Source organism: Quercus lobata, chromosome 7 (assembly GCF_001633185.2).
Source record: "Quercus lobata isolate SW786 chromosome 7, ValleyOak3.0 Primary Assembly, whole genome shotgun sequence".
Taxonomy (NCBI): Eukaryota; Viridiplantae; Streptophyta; class Magnoliopsida; order Fagales; family Fagaceae; genus Quercus; species Quercus lobata.
In genome coordinates this window covers 11,282,093-11,297,906 of record NC_044910.1, presented here as the reverse complement: position 1 = coordinate 11,297,906, position 15,814 = coordinate 11,282,093, and the positions used below count along the sequence as shown (strand labels likewise).

The following is a 15,814-nucleotide window of genomic DNA, read 5'->3' as shown; positions in this document are numbered from 1 at the left end:
GCTACACTTCGCAACAAATTTCAGGAAATGCACCTGTTCTACAATATGATGCGAAAACCAAAATATAGTAAGGCGTCCTTCCAAAAGCCAAAAAGGTTACTCTACACAGTACAGTTTCAAAGTTCCAAAACCCTCTTGTTTTTCCTGTCTCATTCATCCAGCAACCCCCATGGGTGCATTTTCGATTGACGATTATCAACCTGACAGCCAACTCTAAGCAATATGCACGCTGATGTCTGCCTGTGGTTATGGCGGAAAAAAATTCACCATCTTTTGCTCACAACTAATGACCAAAACCTTTTCTCTTACCACGTATCATAGATTGCATGCAGTTTCATAGCAATCCTATCCATTTTCTGACATTGTTCCTGCTGCCCCCTTGATAAGTTTAGAGAGTCGAAACATAGTTTTAGATTATTTGTCAAACCACACCTTTTCTCACTTCATTATATTTCTCTTTTCCCAACATCTTCTCCCACATGAAGGGGGTAGATCGGGGTAGAGAGGATTTTTCCTTGGAACTATGCAAACACAGCTGTACTATTATAATATAACAATTTCCTTTTAAGGGGAGAGAGAGAGAGAGAGAGAGAGAGAGAGAGTTAAGGGACCCTATCAAAGTTAAGTAGAGCTATATATGGCTCATACATATCTTTTCTATTAAACGGGATATGCATGTCCTCAATATGGAGTGAAACAATTTTACATGCTCCTAATTCTGTCCTCAATGTATGATACTCAACTTAAACTGATAGCTACAACCAAAATGAAAGGGGAACAAAAAGAAATTAACAAAGAAAAAAGAAAACAAGAAGATGAAGAGAGAAACCCTAAGAATGATATTCCAAATGCCTTGACTGGATTTCTCTTAAACATATCAATCCTGTCACCAGATTGGGCAAATTTGTTTGGCCAGCATGTCCGCATTAGATAAGATTCTGTGTCTGATTTCGAAACAATCTAGGTTTCCTTTGACAGAACAATTTCTCTAAAATTAGTGTGACTGCGCTTCAAGAAGAATGTTTGTTGCCACATTGATGTCATTTCTAGCATGCACAAGAGCCTGTCGGGCTGAGTTCCTATCAAAGCCCATGGAAACAAGTGTAGCAATGGAGTCCTCGGGTGGCTCTATTGCAGATGGCATGGAAGAAGGATAGTTTCTCTGAAACCAAAAGAGGAAATAAGTTATTCTCTATCAACCAATGATGCTAAAAAAGAATAGTAGTAATGAAAGAACCTTCACACCTGTAGCATATATTTTTATAAATCAATTTTAAGAGAAATCAGATGAGTATGACCAAAATATTGTCACAGATTCCATCACGCAGGGTGTCACCTTACCAAGATAGAAAAACGTCCTTAAAAAGTTTAGACATAGTCCTCCAAGAGCTTTTAGAGATGACCAGGGGCTCTCTACCTAACCTTTTCTCAGCTGTGTTGTTTAGGCTTTTTTATTATACACGAGTAGGGTGTCCATGGGCCTGCCAGGTTGGGCATTGAGGCTTGAACCTGGGACTGGCCCTTAGTAAATTCGGGCCAATAAAGATTGGCTCAGCCTGGCCCTATGGGACCAAACTTGAAGCCCAGGCCCTTGAGATTTCTGGGCTGGTCCATGGCACCATCCATTGGCCAACAAGTCGATTATGCCATTATGGTTCAAATTCATATTTGCTCATCAAAAGCTTCCATAAAGAAGGAGGTTCAGTTAAAGTCCCAATGGCTGTAGGCAGGGCTTCACGGATGTCTAAAATACTCCTTTTCATCTAAGAAATTTTTTTTTGATAGTGATAGGTAACTTTTCATCTAAGAATATAAATCATTAAAGATAATGATAAGGAATAATAAGTTCTTTCCTGAAAGAATTATGATTCAAACATCCAAGGTGCTGAGATCCTTGTCAATGTATTACATCAACTTTGGTAGCCCTTCTAACAATTCAGACTTCAGAACAAAAGAAGTATCAAAACAATTCAGACTTCAGGACAGAAAATTTAGTATTTCACTGCGAACTTAAAACCAACATTGAATCAGTTTTAATCCCATGTCACATCCATTCCCTTTTAGTTTAGACAGAATGTATGAAAGCAAACTGACAGGCAGAAAAATCTATCTTTCTGATTATATAAATGCTTGATGAATGCATCCACAACAAAGAAAAAAAGATTTAATGCCTCTAAATGGATTAAGACAATATGGCCTTTAAACCAATTTTAGAGTACGGACCCCTAAGAGCAAAAACTAGTGTAGTCAATAATGGGCAGTTAGGATGTTAAAAACACTTCCTAATAAGCTCCAACTCAAATGGCACCTACTTCCCCTGTAAGAGCAAGGTAGCGGGTGAGATCATGGGTCTAAGGCCCACTTGATTTGTGTAGTTAGCAATTAAAAAAATTTACTTAGCAAAAAACAAACAAAAAATAGGATGTAAAACACTTTTTTGCAATCAACATATTAGATAAGCAAAAATTGCCATAGCATGCTAGTTACATCCATTCTAACTCCTTAAAAAATAATAATAATAATTTTTTTTTAAAGGCAATCGAAGATTTGAATAAAAGCATTAAGAAAAACACTTGCCTCCACTTGGCGACCTGCATAGGATGGTACATTTCCTACAATATTCCTAGTTGGTGCTGAAGGTGGACTCCCTGTGGTTGGCCAAGATAGCCGCGAAAAAAATGAAGTAACAAACTCTGGGAACTGTAAAAGACATGCACACATTTGACTTTAATTAATTTCAACCTGAGCTGTAGCAATTGCAACCTATGTGAATAAGATATGTAATTTAAACAATTCTTTATTTAAAGATGAAAGAAACAGATTCAGAAGTGAGGGAAAAAGATTTCACTCATATAGCACTATTTGTAAGTGAAATGTGTCTGCATGTGTAGGAAAAAGTTCCATCTAAGATGTTTGTATAATTTCACTCTTATAATTCACTCTCAAGAGAGCAACTAATTACCTCACACAAAGTTCACAGCTGCAAGGAAGCACTTATGAAATGTTTGAACAGAATAAATAGTTATCAGCTAAACATGTTGAATATTATTATAGCAGAAAGGAACACAAGAAATAAACATCTTTCATTTTCAAATGTAACATTGATAGATAACCTTTGCCTTGCGAATACGAAAGACATTCAAACGATACAAGGAACCAGCTAGGATCCCACATATCCCTGGCAAGATAGATCTTTTCCACGACGATAAAAGAAGCTACAAGACAGAAATAAAAATTAGATTTTAGTGGCTGAAGATAAGGAGGCCAAATTTGTTAAAAGAATTTCACATGGTCTAGCTTGCACCATAAACTGTACTAGTCGCTAACCCGTGCTATGCACGGGAACCTACCTATTTGTAAGGTAGGCTAAAATAAATTTATAAAGTCTTAAATTGATTAAAAAACTACACCATTACATGATTCGTTTTTGTATAACTTCAATTTGTGTTACAATTTGATGAAGAAACCATTACTTGAACGTGTAATGGCTTATAAAAAATTTGTCAGATAATTTCAGATACAGCAAAAAATAACTCAAAAATTTAAATATTAAAACTTTTCAAAGATCAAAAAATATTAAAGAATCAAATAATTCACTGCTTAGAAATTATTGAAACAAAACAAAATATATATGACTAAAAAATAGAAAAATATAAGAAAAAGATTGGGTTACATTCAAAAGAATAATCCATGGCTATAGGTTTGCACCCTATCATAAAATATCACATTAGTGAAGTAGAGAGATAATAATAATAATAATAATAATATCAATGTTTGAGTTTGAGTTTAAGTTAGACTTGTCATAGAGATAAAGTTTCACTCCTTATTAAGTTTGGATTAAACAAAAATAATTTTGTTTAATAAAAAATGATGAGTTTGAGTTTAAGTTGGACTTATTAGAGAGATAGAGTTTCACTCCCTGTTAAGTTTGAACTAAACAAAAATAATTTTATTTAAATAAAATGATAATTCTATTTAAATATTGTGAGAGTTTCAAAAACTTCTGATATATATATATATATATATATATTAAAGTGGCTGGTTTTTCTAAAAAAAAAAAAAAGTGGCTGGTTAGCCCATCTTTTTATTTTTTATTTTTAAATATAGAGTTGGGCTAATCCGCTAATTTTTGTAAAGGGGTCTGATTACCGTAAGTTTTTTTTTTTTTTTGCTAAACATTACCGTAAGTTATTTATTTGTCCTTTCCCTTGCTCTTTTATATTTTCCTCTCTTGCTTCTCAAAAAATATTTTCTTCTCTTTCTCTATACTGTGGTCGCAATACCCATATATATCAGTCCCTCCATCTTCTTCTTCCTTAGAATTATTGTTCACTGCGGTTGTGGGGCTGGTTTGTAGAGATAACTGGTAAGTGTTCAAGATTTTGTCTTTTAGCTCACCCTTTCTCTTGTTGATTTGTCCGCAGGAGTATTTATCAATCTTGGGAAAAGTTTTAGTAGGGGAGCGGGTTCTACGATGATATATAGAGTTGGGCTTGATGGGATTAAGGGAGGCATAGCAATTGCTGGGATTGGAATCATGTTGTGAATAGGAAAAAAAGAGTTTGGGTTTGTTGGTTTGTGGGTATGGTGGGTTTTCATTGAGGAATCTTTGGGTTTTTAGATGTGATGCTTTGCTGTTGGTTTGCCGTGGGTCTGATTGAGGAGGAGCTGGTAGAAGAGAAAGGCAGGGAAGAGATGGCAGAGCATTGTGAAAGGGAAAGACAGAGCATCGGGAGGCAGACATCGTGAAAGGGTGTCTTTTATTGCGTTTTTTTTTTTATGTTTTTTTTTTTTTAATATTGTGCTGATGTGGAAATTTGTGGAAGCTTCAAAAGCTTCGGTTTTATATATATATATTGATTATATAAACCATAGTCACTTTTTACCTGAAGACCAGCCAGATAGATGAAAGACTTGTCAGAGAAGCGAACACCAAATACACGAAACCATGTCGAAACTGGAATATCAAGGAAAAATGGTACAAATGACGCAAATATAAGACCATAAGGTCCAGAAGTGACCAGGTTCACAGCAGGATCTGCATACAAAAAAAAAAAAAAAGAGTAGTGGTTATTTTAGCGCCATTACTGTAACTGCAGAATGCATGACCTACTGAGCAGAATTTTGGGGGAAAAGAAAGAAAATACTGGAAAAGATGATATGAATTAGGGTACATAATAAGTAAACAAAGTTAAGCTTAATATTTTTTCCTTGAATCCCATATATAAATGTGAGTAAACTCTAGCAACCACAACTTATACCACATCTGTGTTTGGGAATTTATTAAGGAATGGAAAAAGTAGCAAGGTAATCTTTTGCTGCATTTGTGGGAGTTCATAAAAGAAGGAAAGGAAGTACATGTGTACTTTTACTATTATGTCTGTTTTTTGTAATTTCTCCTCAACCAATAAGAGGAATGTGTCATTCTGCCCACTTTTGGGATTAGTGCATATAGGGGAACAGATGGAATGGAGAGTTCCCTCCTAACCATTCCATTACTTCCCACAGAACTCCTAAAGATGAGAATATATAGAATATCCCTTAAAAATCCATTTCAGTCCATTCATTTCCCCATCCCACACAAGTGAACTATCAAAAGCATAAAATTGTACATGATTACGAGCCCAACAAACACAATGCAGGTTATCATGCTTCCATTGGCACCACAATGACCATGAGTGTATTGCTAAACCCATGATCATTGAACCACCTTCAATTCATACTTGTCCTATAAAGCACTAGAAACTTGAAAATATTAGTACTTACTTATTTAGTCCATTTTTTTTTTAATATAAGTACTAATTTAGTCCTTCATATACCCATTTATAAATCAAAGCTGCCCATGCCTCCATACAATCATTATTGTGCTAACATCATAGCCATTTTACCATTTAAATTTTATGCAGTGATCAGCATCCTTGGGAATCTACATACCTCTCCATATTAGCATTCAGATCTTCGAGCTAAAACAAAGATAGGTTCCTAAACTTATGTTAAATTATTCAGTTGAGCTTCAATATATAAGTACAATCATAAGAATTGTCTGCCCTCTCGATCCCATAAGAGCAACATCTTCACACAAGTACAACATTCACATAATCAATTCTCACGAATTCTCTATATGGCACCTATCATCATACTCAAGCAACTTCTGGTAATAATTCTGGCCAAGGTGAAACAAGCTGGTTGCTAAGACAGATGGGAAGGTGATGTGTAGTTAATTCTACACCTCTAGTTGCAGGGACCATATTCTAGAAGTTCCCAAGGAAAAAATTTCCATTCTTATCGTTGGAACCGTGCTGTTTCTTGAGAAGAAATACTTAAAAGGAATGGCCTTCTCATGGTTTCTAGACTAGCGATTCAACAGCTATGTATTCAGAGAACAAACAAATACTTCTGTCTACGACTTAGTGAAAGTTCTCACCAATGACAACTTAGAGAAGAGGGGTATGATGCTAGCAAATATGTGTGTTACGTGCAAGAACAGCAAGGAAACCGTGAATCTCTTGCTGCTTCATTGTCCAGTGGCAATAGAATTATGAAACTTTGTTTTTCTAGTATTTGGAGTGAATTGGATTATGCCTAAGATAGTGAATGATCTGCTTCAAGGTTGGTAACATTGTCCATAACTTTCTGAAATGAAGTATGAAATGTAGTTCCTGTTTGCTTAAAGTGGCATATTTGGAGGGAGAGGAATAGGCAGACATTTGAGATTAAGGAGCATCTATAAAGGGGATTAAATCTAACTTCCTAGGATCATTATTATATTGGTTCTCACTGGATCTCAGTAGACCACCTATGCTACTTGATTTTATAGATTCTTTTTTTTTTTTTTTTTATGATAAGTAAAAAACTTCATTGAAAGCAAATTTATAAAGCACACAGGACATGTACTAAGGACAACTTGATTTTATAGATTCTCTTTTCATGTAATTTTAATAGGAGTCTTCAGGTATACAGCCTGAATACTTCTTAGATTCCTCTTGTGTACATTAGTTTCTTCTTAATAAATGTCGTTATTACCTACAAAACAACAAACATAAAAACAAAAACAAAACAGATTTTTTGACTCTCTTCCTTCAAGAAAGTGTTTCTCCACCTTTTACTTATTTATTCATACTCATGCAGTGAGAAAACGCCTTTATTACTATGGTACAATAGAATTTTCTCTGCTCTTTGTCCCTGTAATTAAATAAACTTTGAATAAAAAGTCCCAACAAGAGGCACAACTGTAGTATGTGCGGGACTAGGATCCTCTCCATTTTGCTTTAAAATAAACTGGAAACGTTTCATGTTTAAGATATAATTTGATAAATCTAAATGTGTATAAAGTGCCTATCATATAAATCTCATTCCACAAAATGGGGGACGATAATTTATGGTAAGTGATGTTAAATGACACAACATCATGTACTAACTATAAATTTTTAAAATTTAAATCTTTACTGTTGAATGGCATCCATCTATGTCACAAAAAAAATGCAATAACTACTTACTAAAATCCAAGAACTCCACAAACTCTAATAATTAGAAAATAAACTTACTAGTGGCGTCCATCCAAACATTAAGATTGAAGAAATAGGAGCTTTTAACTCCAAAAATTATTTTTAACAAACCCTCACAAGTCTAGGTATTTCACTCTCTCCGCACACACCACATAAGACATGGATGAATTGCCTTTCAAATTCCACTACTGTACTTCTCTTCAACAACGCCAAGTACTTGCTTTGAAAGATTTACATTGCTTTGCCATGAGGTGAAGCATTATTTACGCTTTGCAGTTGTTATATATTTTCTATGAGATGACAATGAGCTCTAGCTCAAATGACACCTCCTCCCATAAGTTAACGTGGAGGGAAATGTTGTGCATTCAAAACGCACAAGATTTGTTGTAAGCTTACCAATCAAGTAAATATATTTCCTATGAGATTATGTACTAATTATTTGATAAAAAAAACCAGTCTCTTTTGAAAATAAAATAAATCCAAGCCACATGGTAAATGTAGTAGAGTAAGCAGGATAACAAAGGTGACTAAGAACCAAAAGGCAAGATAATTATAAAAAAGATGACTAGAAGATATAAAAAAACACAGAGATTAATGAAAAGAAGAAATTTGAGAAAAATAAAAAACATAATCTAGAAGTATAGAACAAGTACCTTTAAGAAGTGCTAGAGCAAGGACCTCAAAGAGTAATGAAGCTATTATAGAGAACAAGATAAAGACCTGTATAATGGGGCAGACAAATTTTAGAAACAAAAAGGCTAAAAGTTATTAGCATACCAAAGTGAAGAAGATTAATCTTTATTATTTATTTATCTTCTTTTTCCTTCTCTGTTTCCACTGTTTATTAATTGAAAAATTGAAGGATTAACACATAATAAGTATGCATGAATGAATATAACTTTACTAAGAAATGCCAGAAATAAAAGAATATATAAACACAGTTAATCAAATTAAAGAAACTTCCATTTAAATTTGTTACCATTTACCAGAGTTAAGTTTCTTAGATTATAAAAACACAGACCTGAAAAACTAAAAAGGAGAAGCACAGAGTATCCAATAAATGTTACCCCTGTGATGTTTAAGCTCATGATTATCTGTTGCATGTTCCAAACCCATGTAGGAAAGCCTAAGTGATGTAAATGGGAGCTTTATAAAGCAGGGATTTTTGTCGAATTCAAACCCAAGTTTTTTAGAGGAAAACAAACTAAAAACTTCTTTAGGATGCTGAAAACACTAGCATTCTTGTAAGACCTAACAGGCCAAAAAAAAAAATTATTGACAATGCAGAATAGTAGTCTAACATAATCTTATATTTATAAGAAACCAAATCCTAAAACCCTAGAAACAATCTATAATGACCCTTGATTTAGACTAATCCTCGTATATGGTAAAAATATATAATACAACTTAGTTTCTTAGACAATCTAAAATAGACAAGGCTGGGATAGTAGTGCTAATGCTTTCTCCATAGTATTTGTGAACAATATCAGTAAACAAAGATTTTTTTTTCCCCAGATCTTGTCCTGCATGTGTTCTTCCCGGAATTGGATAAAATCATCCATGCATTTGTCTTCAACTTTCCAGGGTCTACTAGAATCCCAAATACATTCCAGCCTTTTGCTCTATGATGCCTCACACAAAAGAACAATTTGCTCCTTTGCCCATATGCATTTGTAATAATCTTCTATTTTGCTAAAAAATCAACATATTTCTCTTTATTTGAATATATGGGACGTGTGCAAAGAAAATTTAGAAAAACTAGCATTGAATTTTTACCATGTCTGGAACAACATCACTTTTTCCTTACAATTTTTCACATTAATTCCCAAGCTATAATGCCTTCCCAAGCTTGATCATACATCACTTCTTCATTCACAGGAAAGTGAAAGTTCTCACAATTCAATTCTATGACAATAGAAGAATTATTAAAGGACACACCTTTCCAGGTGAAAGAATCAATCGTCACAAAATTGGTCACTCAGAAATTTCATCAAACACTTGATTTTCATCACATTCTTGGATAGTTTCTTGACTATAACAGTGAAAATTTTACCTCCATTATATCATCATCATCATCATGAGAGTAGATATCGTAGCTCGGTGGAGAACCCCTATCCACAGAACAATCCTTCAACTTGTTCATCTTCCAATTCATCTCTTGCTGCATGTTCTACAAATCCAACATAATGCAAGGAGTTTTCTTTCTCTAAATCTTAATTTTCATTTCTCTATGGGCAACAATACGCAAGGAGTTTTATTTTTCTAAATTTTAAATTTCATTCCCAAGGCCACCTTCGGTATGTCCAAAGACTCATTTTTAACCTCCAAAATCTCCATAAGAGCTTCCAAATCATCAAGCCACAACATCAACCCGCTGCAGTTGGAGTTTGATCTCTTTCAACTTTTACTATCTAAGTGATGGATCTTCTTCTCTCTAATACCAACTAATGCAGTCAAAAGCACAATAAGACACAAATTTACTTCAATAGCCATTGGAATCTAAGTTTCAAAGAAGGTAGGGTGTTTAAGAAACCAAAGCCTAGAGTTCTAGAAGGAACTAACAAGCACAAAGCAATTTTATTTACAATAAAGAATAGTTGTGTTGCGGTATCTTAATCTTGTATTATAAGAAGACCAAACCCTTTTTTTTATAATTATAACCAAACCCCTTACAACAACAGTGAAACCTTTCCCCCAATATTTTTTACATTTAGGCATGATTGTATTGAGCCACACAATGCAGTTATACTGCCCAACAGAATGCGAATAATTATAATTTGCAAAGGCCCAACAAAATTGAGCAGGTACAAGGAAAAATAATCAGATAAGAATGGTAAGCTTCATAAAGATGCTTTAAAAAAAAAATTCCCTTGCCTACATCCTTAGAAATTTGCATCATAGTGGAAATTCAGTATGTGTGATATAATTTCTGCAAAAGACATATATAATAATAATACATAAGTATTAAATTTGAGCTAATAAGTAATTTAAGCTAGATGTTTACTCACTGAGTACTTATTGGAACCTATCTGCCTCTCAAAGACCCTGAAATAGTATAGCAAGTAGAGTCCAAACAACAATTCTGGTGTAGATGAAAAGGCAAAAACTGATGCAATTAACTTCCAAATGCGAAGCTTCCCAAAAATATCCTGCCATTAAGATAAAATGATTTACACAAATGCTTACTCATGGTAAAGTTGAGTTTAGGGCACCTTTCAAGAGGAGGAAAAAAAATGTAATCATATCTGACTTTAAGGTTACTAACATTCACATACAGTGCTCCATTACAAGTGCATATTTAATGTGGCTCACTAGAAAAACAGTCAGCACATGAAATATAATATTTAGGGAGTTACTACATGGGAAGATATTTTACAGGAAAGCTTTGGAAATGCCTCTTCAAATATTGCATATATCTTTTTGTTTATTCATGTATCTATCTATCTATCTATCTCTTACATAAAAAACTTTTCATGAATTAGAGAATATCTAGAAAATAATGGCAAACAATGCCATGGGGAAAACTAAAACATCAATTATAAGTTGTGAGGGAGCAGATGTAAAATTTTATATATGAACAAAAGCAAACTTATTATTGCATATTAGATAAATGATACACTACACACATACTCTTTCTTGAGTTTGTAATTTATGAATAAATATGACTCTTTTACATGCCCAGAAATTCACTAATGTCATGCTGTTTCAGAAACTTTTCCAGTTTCTTGTGACGAGGCAACTATAAGAAAATGCGTGCATGGGACATCATGCATACATGTCTAACTATGCCAGTATAGACATATGTATGTAATACAGATATTCCTGTATATATAATTTGACTTAAAAACCACTAAGCAGCAGTGCTTTTTATTTACCAACCATGAAGTACAATAGTCATCCTTTTGAAGAAAAAGAAAGCATTTATCCTATCATTGAACAAGCTCCATTGAATTTCAAGCCATTACATTTCAAATTCCATCAGGGCAAGGAAAAATGAACAATAAGAAAGTCAAACATATGGAACTTGGGCCTATTCCACATGGGCTATAATAATTACTACATTACTAACATTTGAAAACTACCAAATGAACACTGCCTAATCTGACTCCAATCAAAAAATTATCATATTGTCTGAGATCTTCATTAATCTAAAATATGATAAGCTGTATAGTAAGGGAATATTATAAGAAGGGTTCTAGCCACATCAACAGTAAGACATTTGCCAACACCTATATAGATGAAACATCAAAAGCCAATCATGTGACACTTTCTGAATGCACTAAAACTTCTATTGTATCAAATAATGAAATTTATTTATGAGTTAATCGGGGGAACAGTAATATAATTCATGTACATGGGAAGTGTACAAAGGTCCTAGAAGTAAATTTAAAATTTAATGAACATGAAAATCTAAAAAAGAATATAGCACCTAGAGTTCATCTAATCATACAACAATTTCTAAACATAGAGTTAAATGATATAACATTGAAAACTGAACTATTTATTTTCCCCTAAATAGCCCACGAGCTAAGGCAAACCAGCATTCCAAATCCTACATTATGATGGCTAAGCCTTCCTTTCCAAAATGAAAGCAGCTCGACAACCGTCTTAGGCATACATGTACATGAAGTGTCTTCTTTCAATAAAATGCTTCTTTACTTATCAAAAAACACAACCACCTTAGACATCATCTATTCAGCCCCAAAAGGATAACACTAGCAATCACACATCTACCATCATCAGTCATCACTGTACCTATAGCAAGAGACGATCACCTATCCGCCACGCTAGTTTTGCACAAACAACACAAATGTTCTCTTGATGAGGATTTCTACAATTAATATCATAACAAAGCAACAATCCCCAAAAAAATGTTATGTGGGACCATTGCACTCTAGACTCTGCCTATGAAACACTACACTAGTATACATCACTAGACCCTCTCAGAGCGTCAAAAAAATAGAAAACCAAAAAATTCCCATTACGAATTAACCTCCAACATGTTTTATCCTCTCTTCCACTTGAAGATGATTGCACAAAAGATCAAGTAAAGAAGCAACAGGCTCTAATTCTTATCTTGGATTGCTTACAAAAATTTGGGATTCCAACGTTAAGCCTCATTTTTTTGATACCAAAATACAAAGTTACAAAAGCTTTCATTATCCCCAAGAGGAACAAATAAAGAAACAAATTCTTCGAATCAAACTCTCCATGTTTGCATCTTTTCTAAAGTACTAAGTTTCACATGCACCTAATAGGGTCTTCAACCCATTACCTCACCCTTCACCTTCAAGAGTAAGAGGTACCATAGGAGCTAGAACTCACTGGACTCTCCACATCCAAACAACCCCAACCCTCCCAAGGCCTTTGCACAAACTTGACCCATGGGTCACCCCACATACACACCATCCCTACTAATAACAGCCATTATTGCATCAATGATAAGGAGGTAAATCAGTCTTTCCTAGGAATTCGTCCCTGCTATAACTAATACACTAAAGATCAGAAACAACGGACCACTGAAGAACATCACGAGCATAATATCATTACAGAAAAGGGAAACGATAAGTCAGAATTAGAGTTGTAATCCCCATCCAAGAATCTAAAAACAAAGAAGCCACTTTTTAATCAGGGAAAAAAACTGGTCTCAAATTAAGCCATTTCTACTCAGACTAACCAAATCCTTAATCCCAACCAAAACGCAATAGTGCATCACTAAAACTTCAAATGATAGAAATGAAAAAACTGGACTTCAAAACTCAACAACAACAGAAACCCCATCTCCAATCACATGCTAAAAGCAACAGTACATCAGTTAAAGTGGTTTCTAATGATGATCATAAAAGAAGTAACAATAACCCACATCAGAAACAAGTTCAAAACACGATTGGCCATGCATTTAGAACCATAACAGTAAGTCAACCTCAATTTAGCTATTTCTACAGAAAAGTACAAACCCCATTTATAATCTCACCTGAAAAGCAATAGTACATAAGCTAAAAATCATTTCTGTTTTATGGTAATGAAAGATAAAAACGGCCCACATTATAAAACATCAAAAATAAGATTAAAAACTACAACTTTAAGAACCAAATAACATCATTTCACATACAACAACAAAGGATAAACAATCTATAATCCCCAATTCAAACTACTACTAGAAAAACAAAAGAAAAAGAAAAAATAAAATAAACCCACCTACAATTACATCTGAAAAGGCTATAAATTGATCAGAAATTTAAATCACAAACAAAAGATATAAAATAAAATAAAATAAAAGAGTACCAAATATGATAAACCGAGTTTAGCAGAACGGCCTTGGATCCCAAAGAAGACGGTGAAGAGGGCAGAGGCAATAATGAAGGCTCTTGTAACAGGAGCATTGTCTGCAACAACCCAAAAGAGAAAACCCATAAATGTTTTGAAAATTAGAGAGGAATAGAGAAAAGGGTATTGCTTGTAATGTAATATTAATGGGAAAACAAAGAGAGAGCGAGAGAAAAAAATTCGTATTGTACGCACTGAAACCAGATGGACCACCGTTCATCTTCTTCTTCGTCTTCTTTCTTCTCAATGATCACCACAAGAAAGAGAGAGAGAGAGAAAAGAAGAAGCTAGAGACGAGTCAGACGACTTCCTTTACAACCCCTTTTTTTTGGGCTTCGATTTCTTTTCCGTTTATTTGGAAATGGAACTCTCTCTCTCTCTCTCTCTCTCTCTTCTTACTTTTCTAAATTTTCTTTTCTTTTTCTCTTTTTTGAAAATTTTTTTTCTTTAATTCCAAGGAGGTTGTTCATTTCCATCTAAAAAAAAAAAGGGATGTTCATACATATATATATATATATATATATATATGTATATGTCTGCAATAAATTATTTTAGGAAAGGGCAACCCTGACTTTTCCTAGTACACTCATTCAAACACATGTTTTCAGTTTTTAAACAACACTAATCACTAACTCGTGCGATGTGATAATTAAATAAAAAGTAAAAATATTTATTTTTCTTAAAGTTCTATGACTTAACTTAAAAATAAATAAAAAATATATAACTGGAAAATGAAAGAAAATAAGTAATTTATTGTTCAATATAATGGTTTAGAAAAATTCTTTTTCTTTCATATCATTGGTTTCACATAATATATTCCAGCGTGGGTTATTCTATGGTGATGACTTCACATAACACTCAACTGCAATTAAATCTAATATCTATTACCAATCTAATATATGTTATCTTGATAGTAGATCTACAAATTGTATTTTCATATTCTTAAAACTTGCCACATCATTATTATTATCTATATATAATATAAAAATGAAGTTTTTGACTTTTTGTGAGACTTACGATAGAATTAAGATTAAAAAATAATTATATTTTTTTTAATTAGACCCACGTTAGAATTTAAAAAGAAAAAGAAAAAAAAAAGGATTCACTTTAGGTTTCAAAAAAAAAAAAAAAGACTCACGTAAAAAAAAAAAGACTTCAGGATTAAGGAAAAGAGAGAGAGAGACTCCTGTTAGGACTCTCTCTTCCCTCCTCAAATTTTCTGCAATTTGGTACTATAAAATCAAAAGAATTAAATCAAATTAAAAAATATAAATAAAAAATACTAATGCAGAACAATTGTAGAGAGGTTAACCAAAAGTCAAAGGCTTCGGTTTTATATATAAATAATACTAACCCGTGCGATGCACGGTATAATTTAATAAAATATATATATTTTTTGCTTGAAGAGATAGTTACTTAAAAATGAATGATAATAAGTAATTCAATTTATATATAAAAGTTCATAAAATATATATATACAAACTTCACCTCACAATACCAGTTGAGAATACACTTTGATCATCAAATATAATTATATAAGAATTGCATTTAGAGAGAGATTATGATGACTACACTAAGGACAACATTTTTATAAAGGAATTTATATGCTTGGAAGAGCATAATATTTACTTCAATGATGCAATCATTCTTTTGAAAATATGTAAGAGGCTCACCAAAATAGAAAGTGGCACACAAAAATAAACAACAATTTCATATCAAAAGATGCAATATAAGCACACAACAATATCTGCAAGAAATTGATCATGCAAGAATACATATATTTCACTGGACTTCCACTTAAAGTTGAACTTACCACAAATCCTAGTATCAAGATTTTTAGATTCTTGAAAAGTAAGACCAATATCAATTAACCAAAAAATATTGTAGGGAATCAAATCATAAATTTAAGAGACATAAGTTATCCTACAATTGTATTATGACTATTTGATAATTTAGTAAGAGCTAAAACAATAATATAGAAA

General features: G+C 33.2%; 1 protein-coding gene across 1 annotated transcript; it reads right to left on the bottom strand.

The window, feature by feature from the left end:
• Positions 1-617: 617 nt before the first annotated feature.
• On the bottom strand, positions 618-14,215 carry LOC115953159 (rhomboid-like protein 20). The gene is made up of 8 exons (XM_031070686.1): positions 14,028-14,215; positions 13,791-13,891; positions 10,514-10,654; positions 8,159-8,225; positions 4,887-5,038; positions 3,114-3,215; positions 2,578-2,700; positions 618-1,162 (listed from the first exon to the last, which is right to left on the bottom strand). Exons 1-8 carry the CDS (start codon positions 14,050-14,052, stop codon positions 995-997), a joined length of 879 nt encoding a protein of 292 aa, XP_030926546.1. The 5' UTR covers positions 14,053-14,215; the 3' UTR covers positions 618-994.
• Between the last annotated feature and the right edge of the window lie 1,599 nt (positions 14,216-15,814).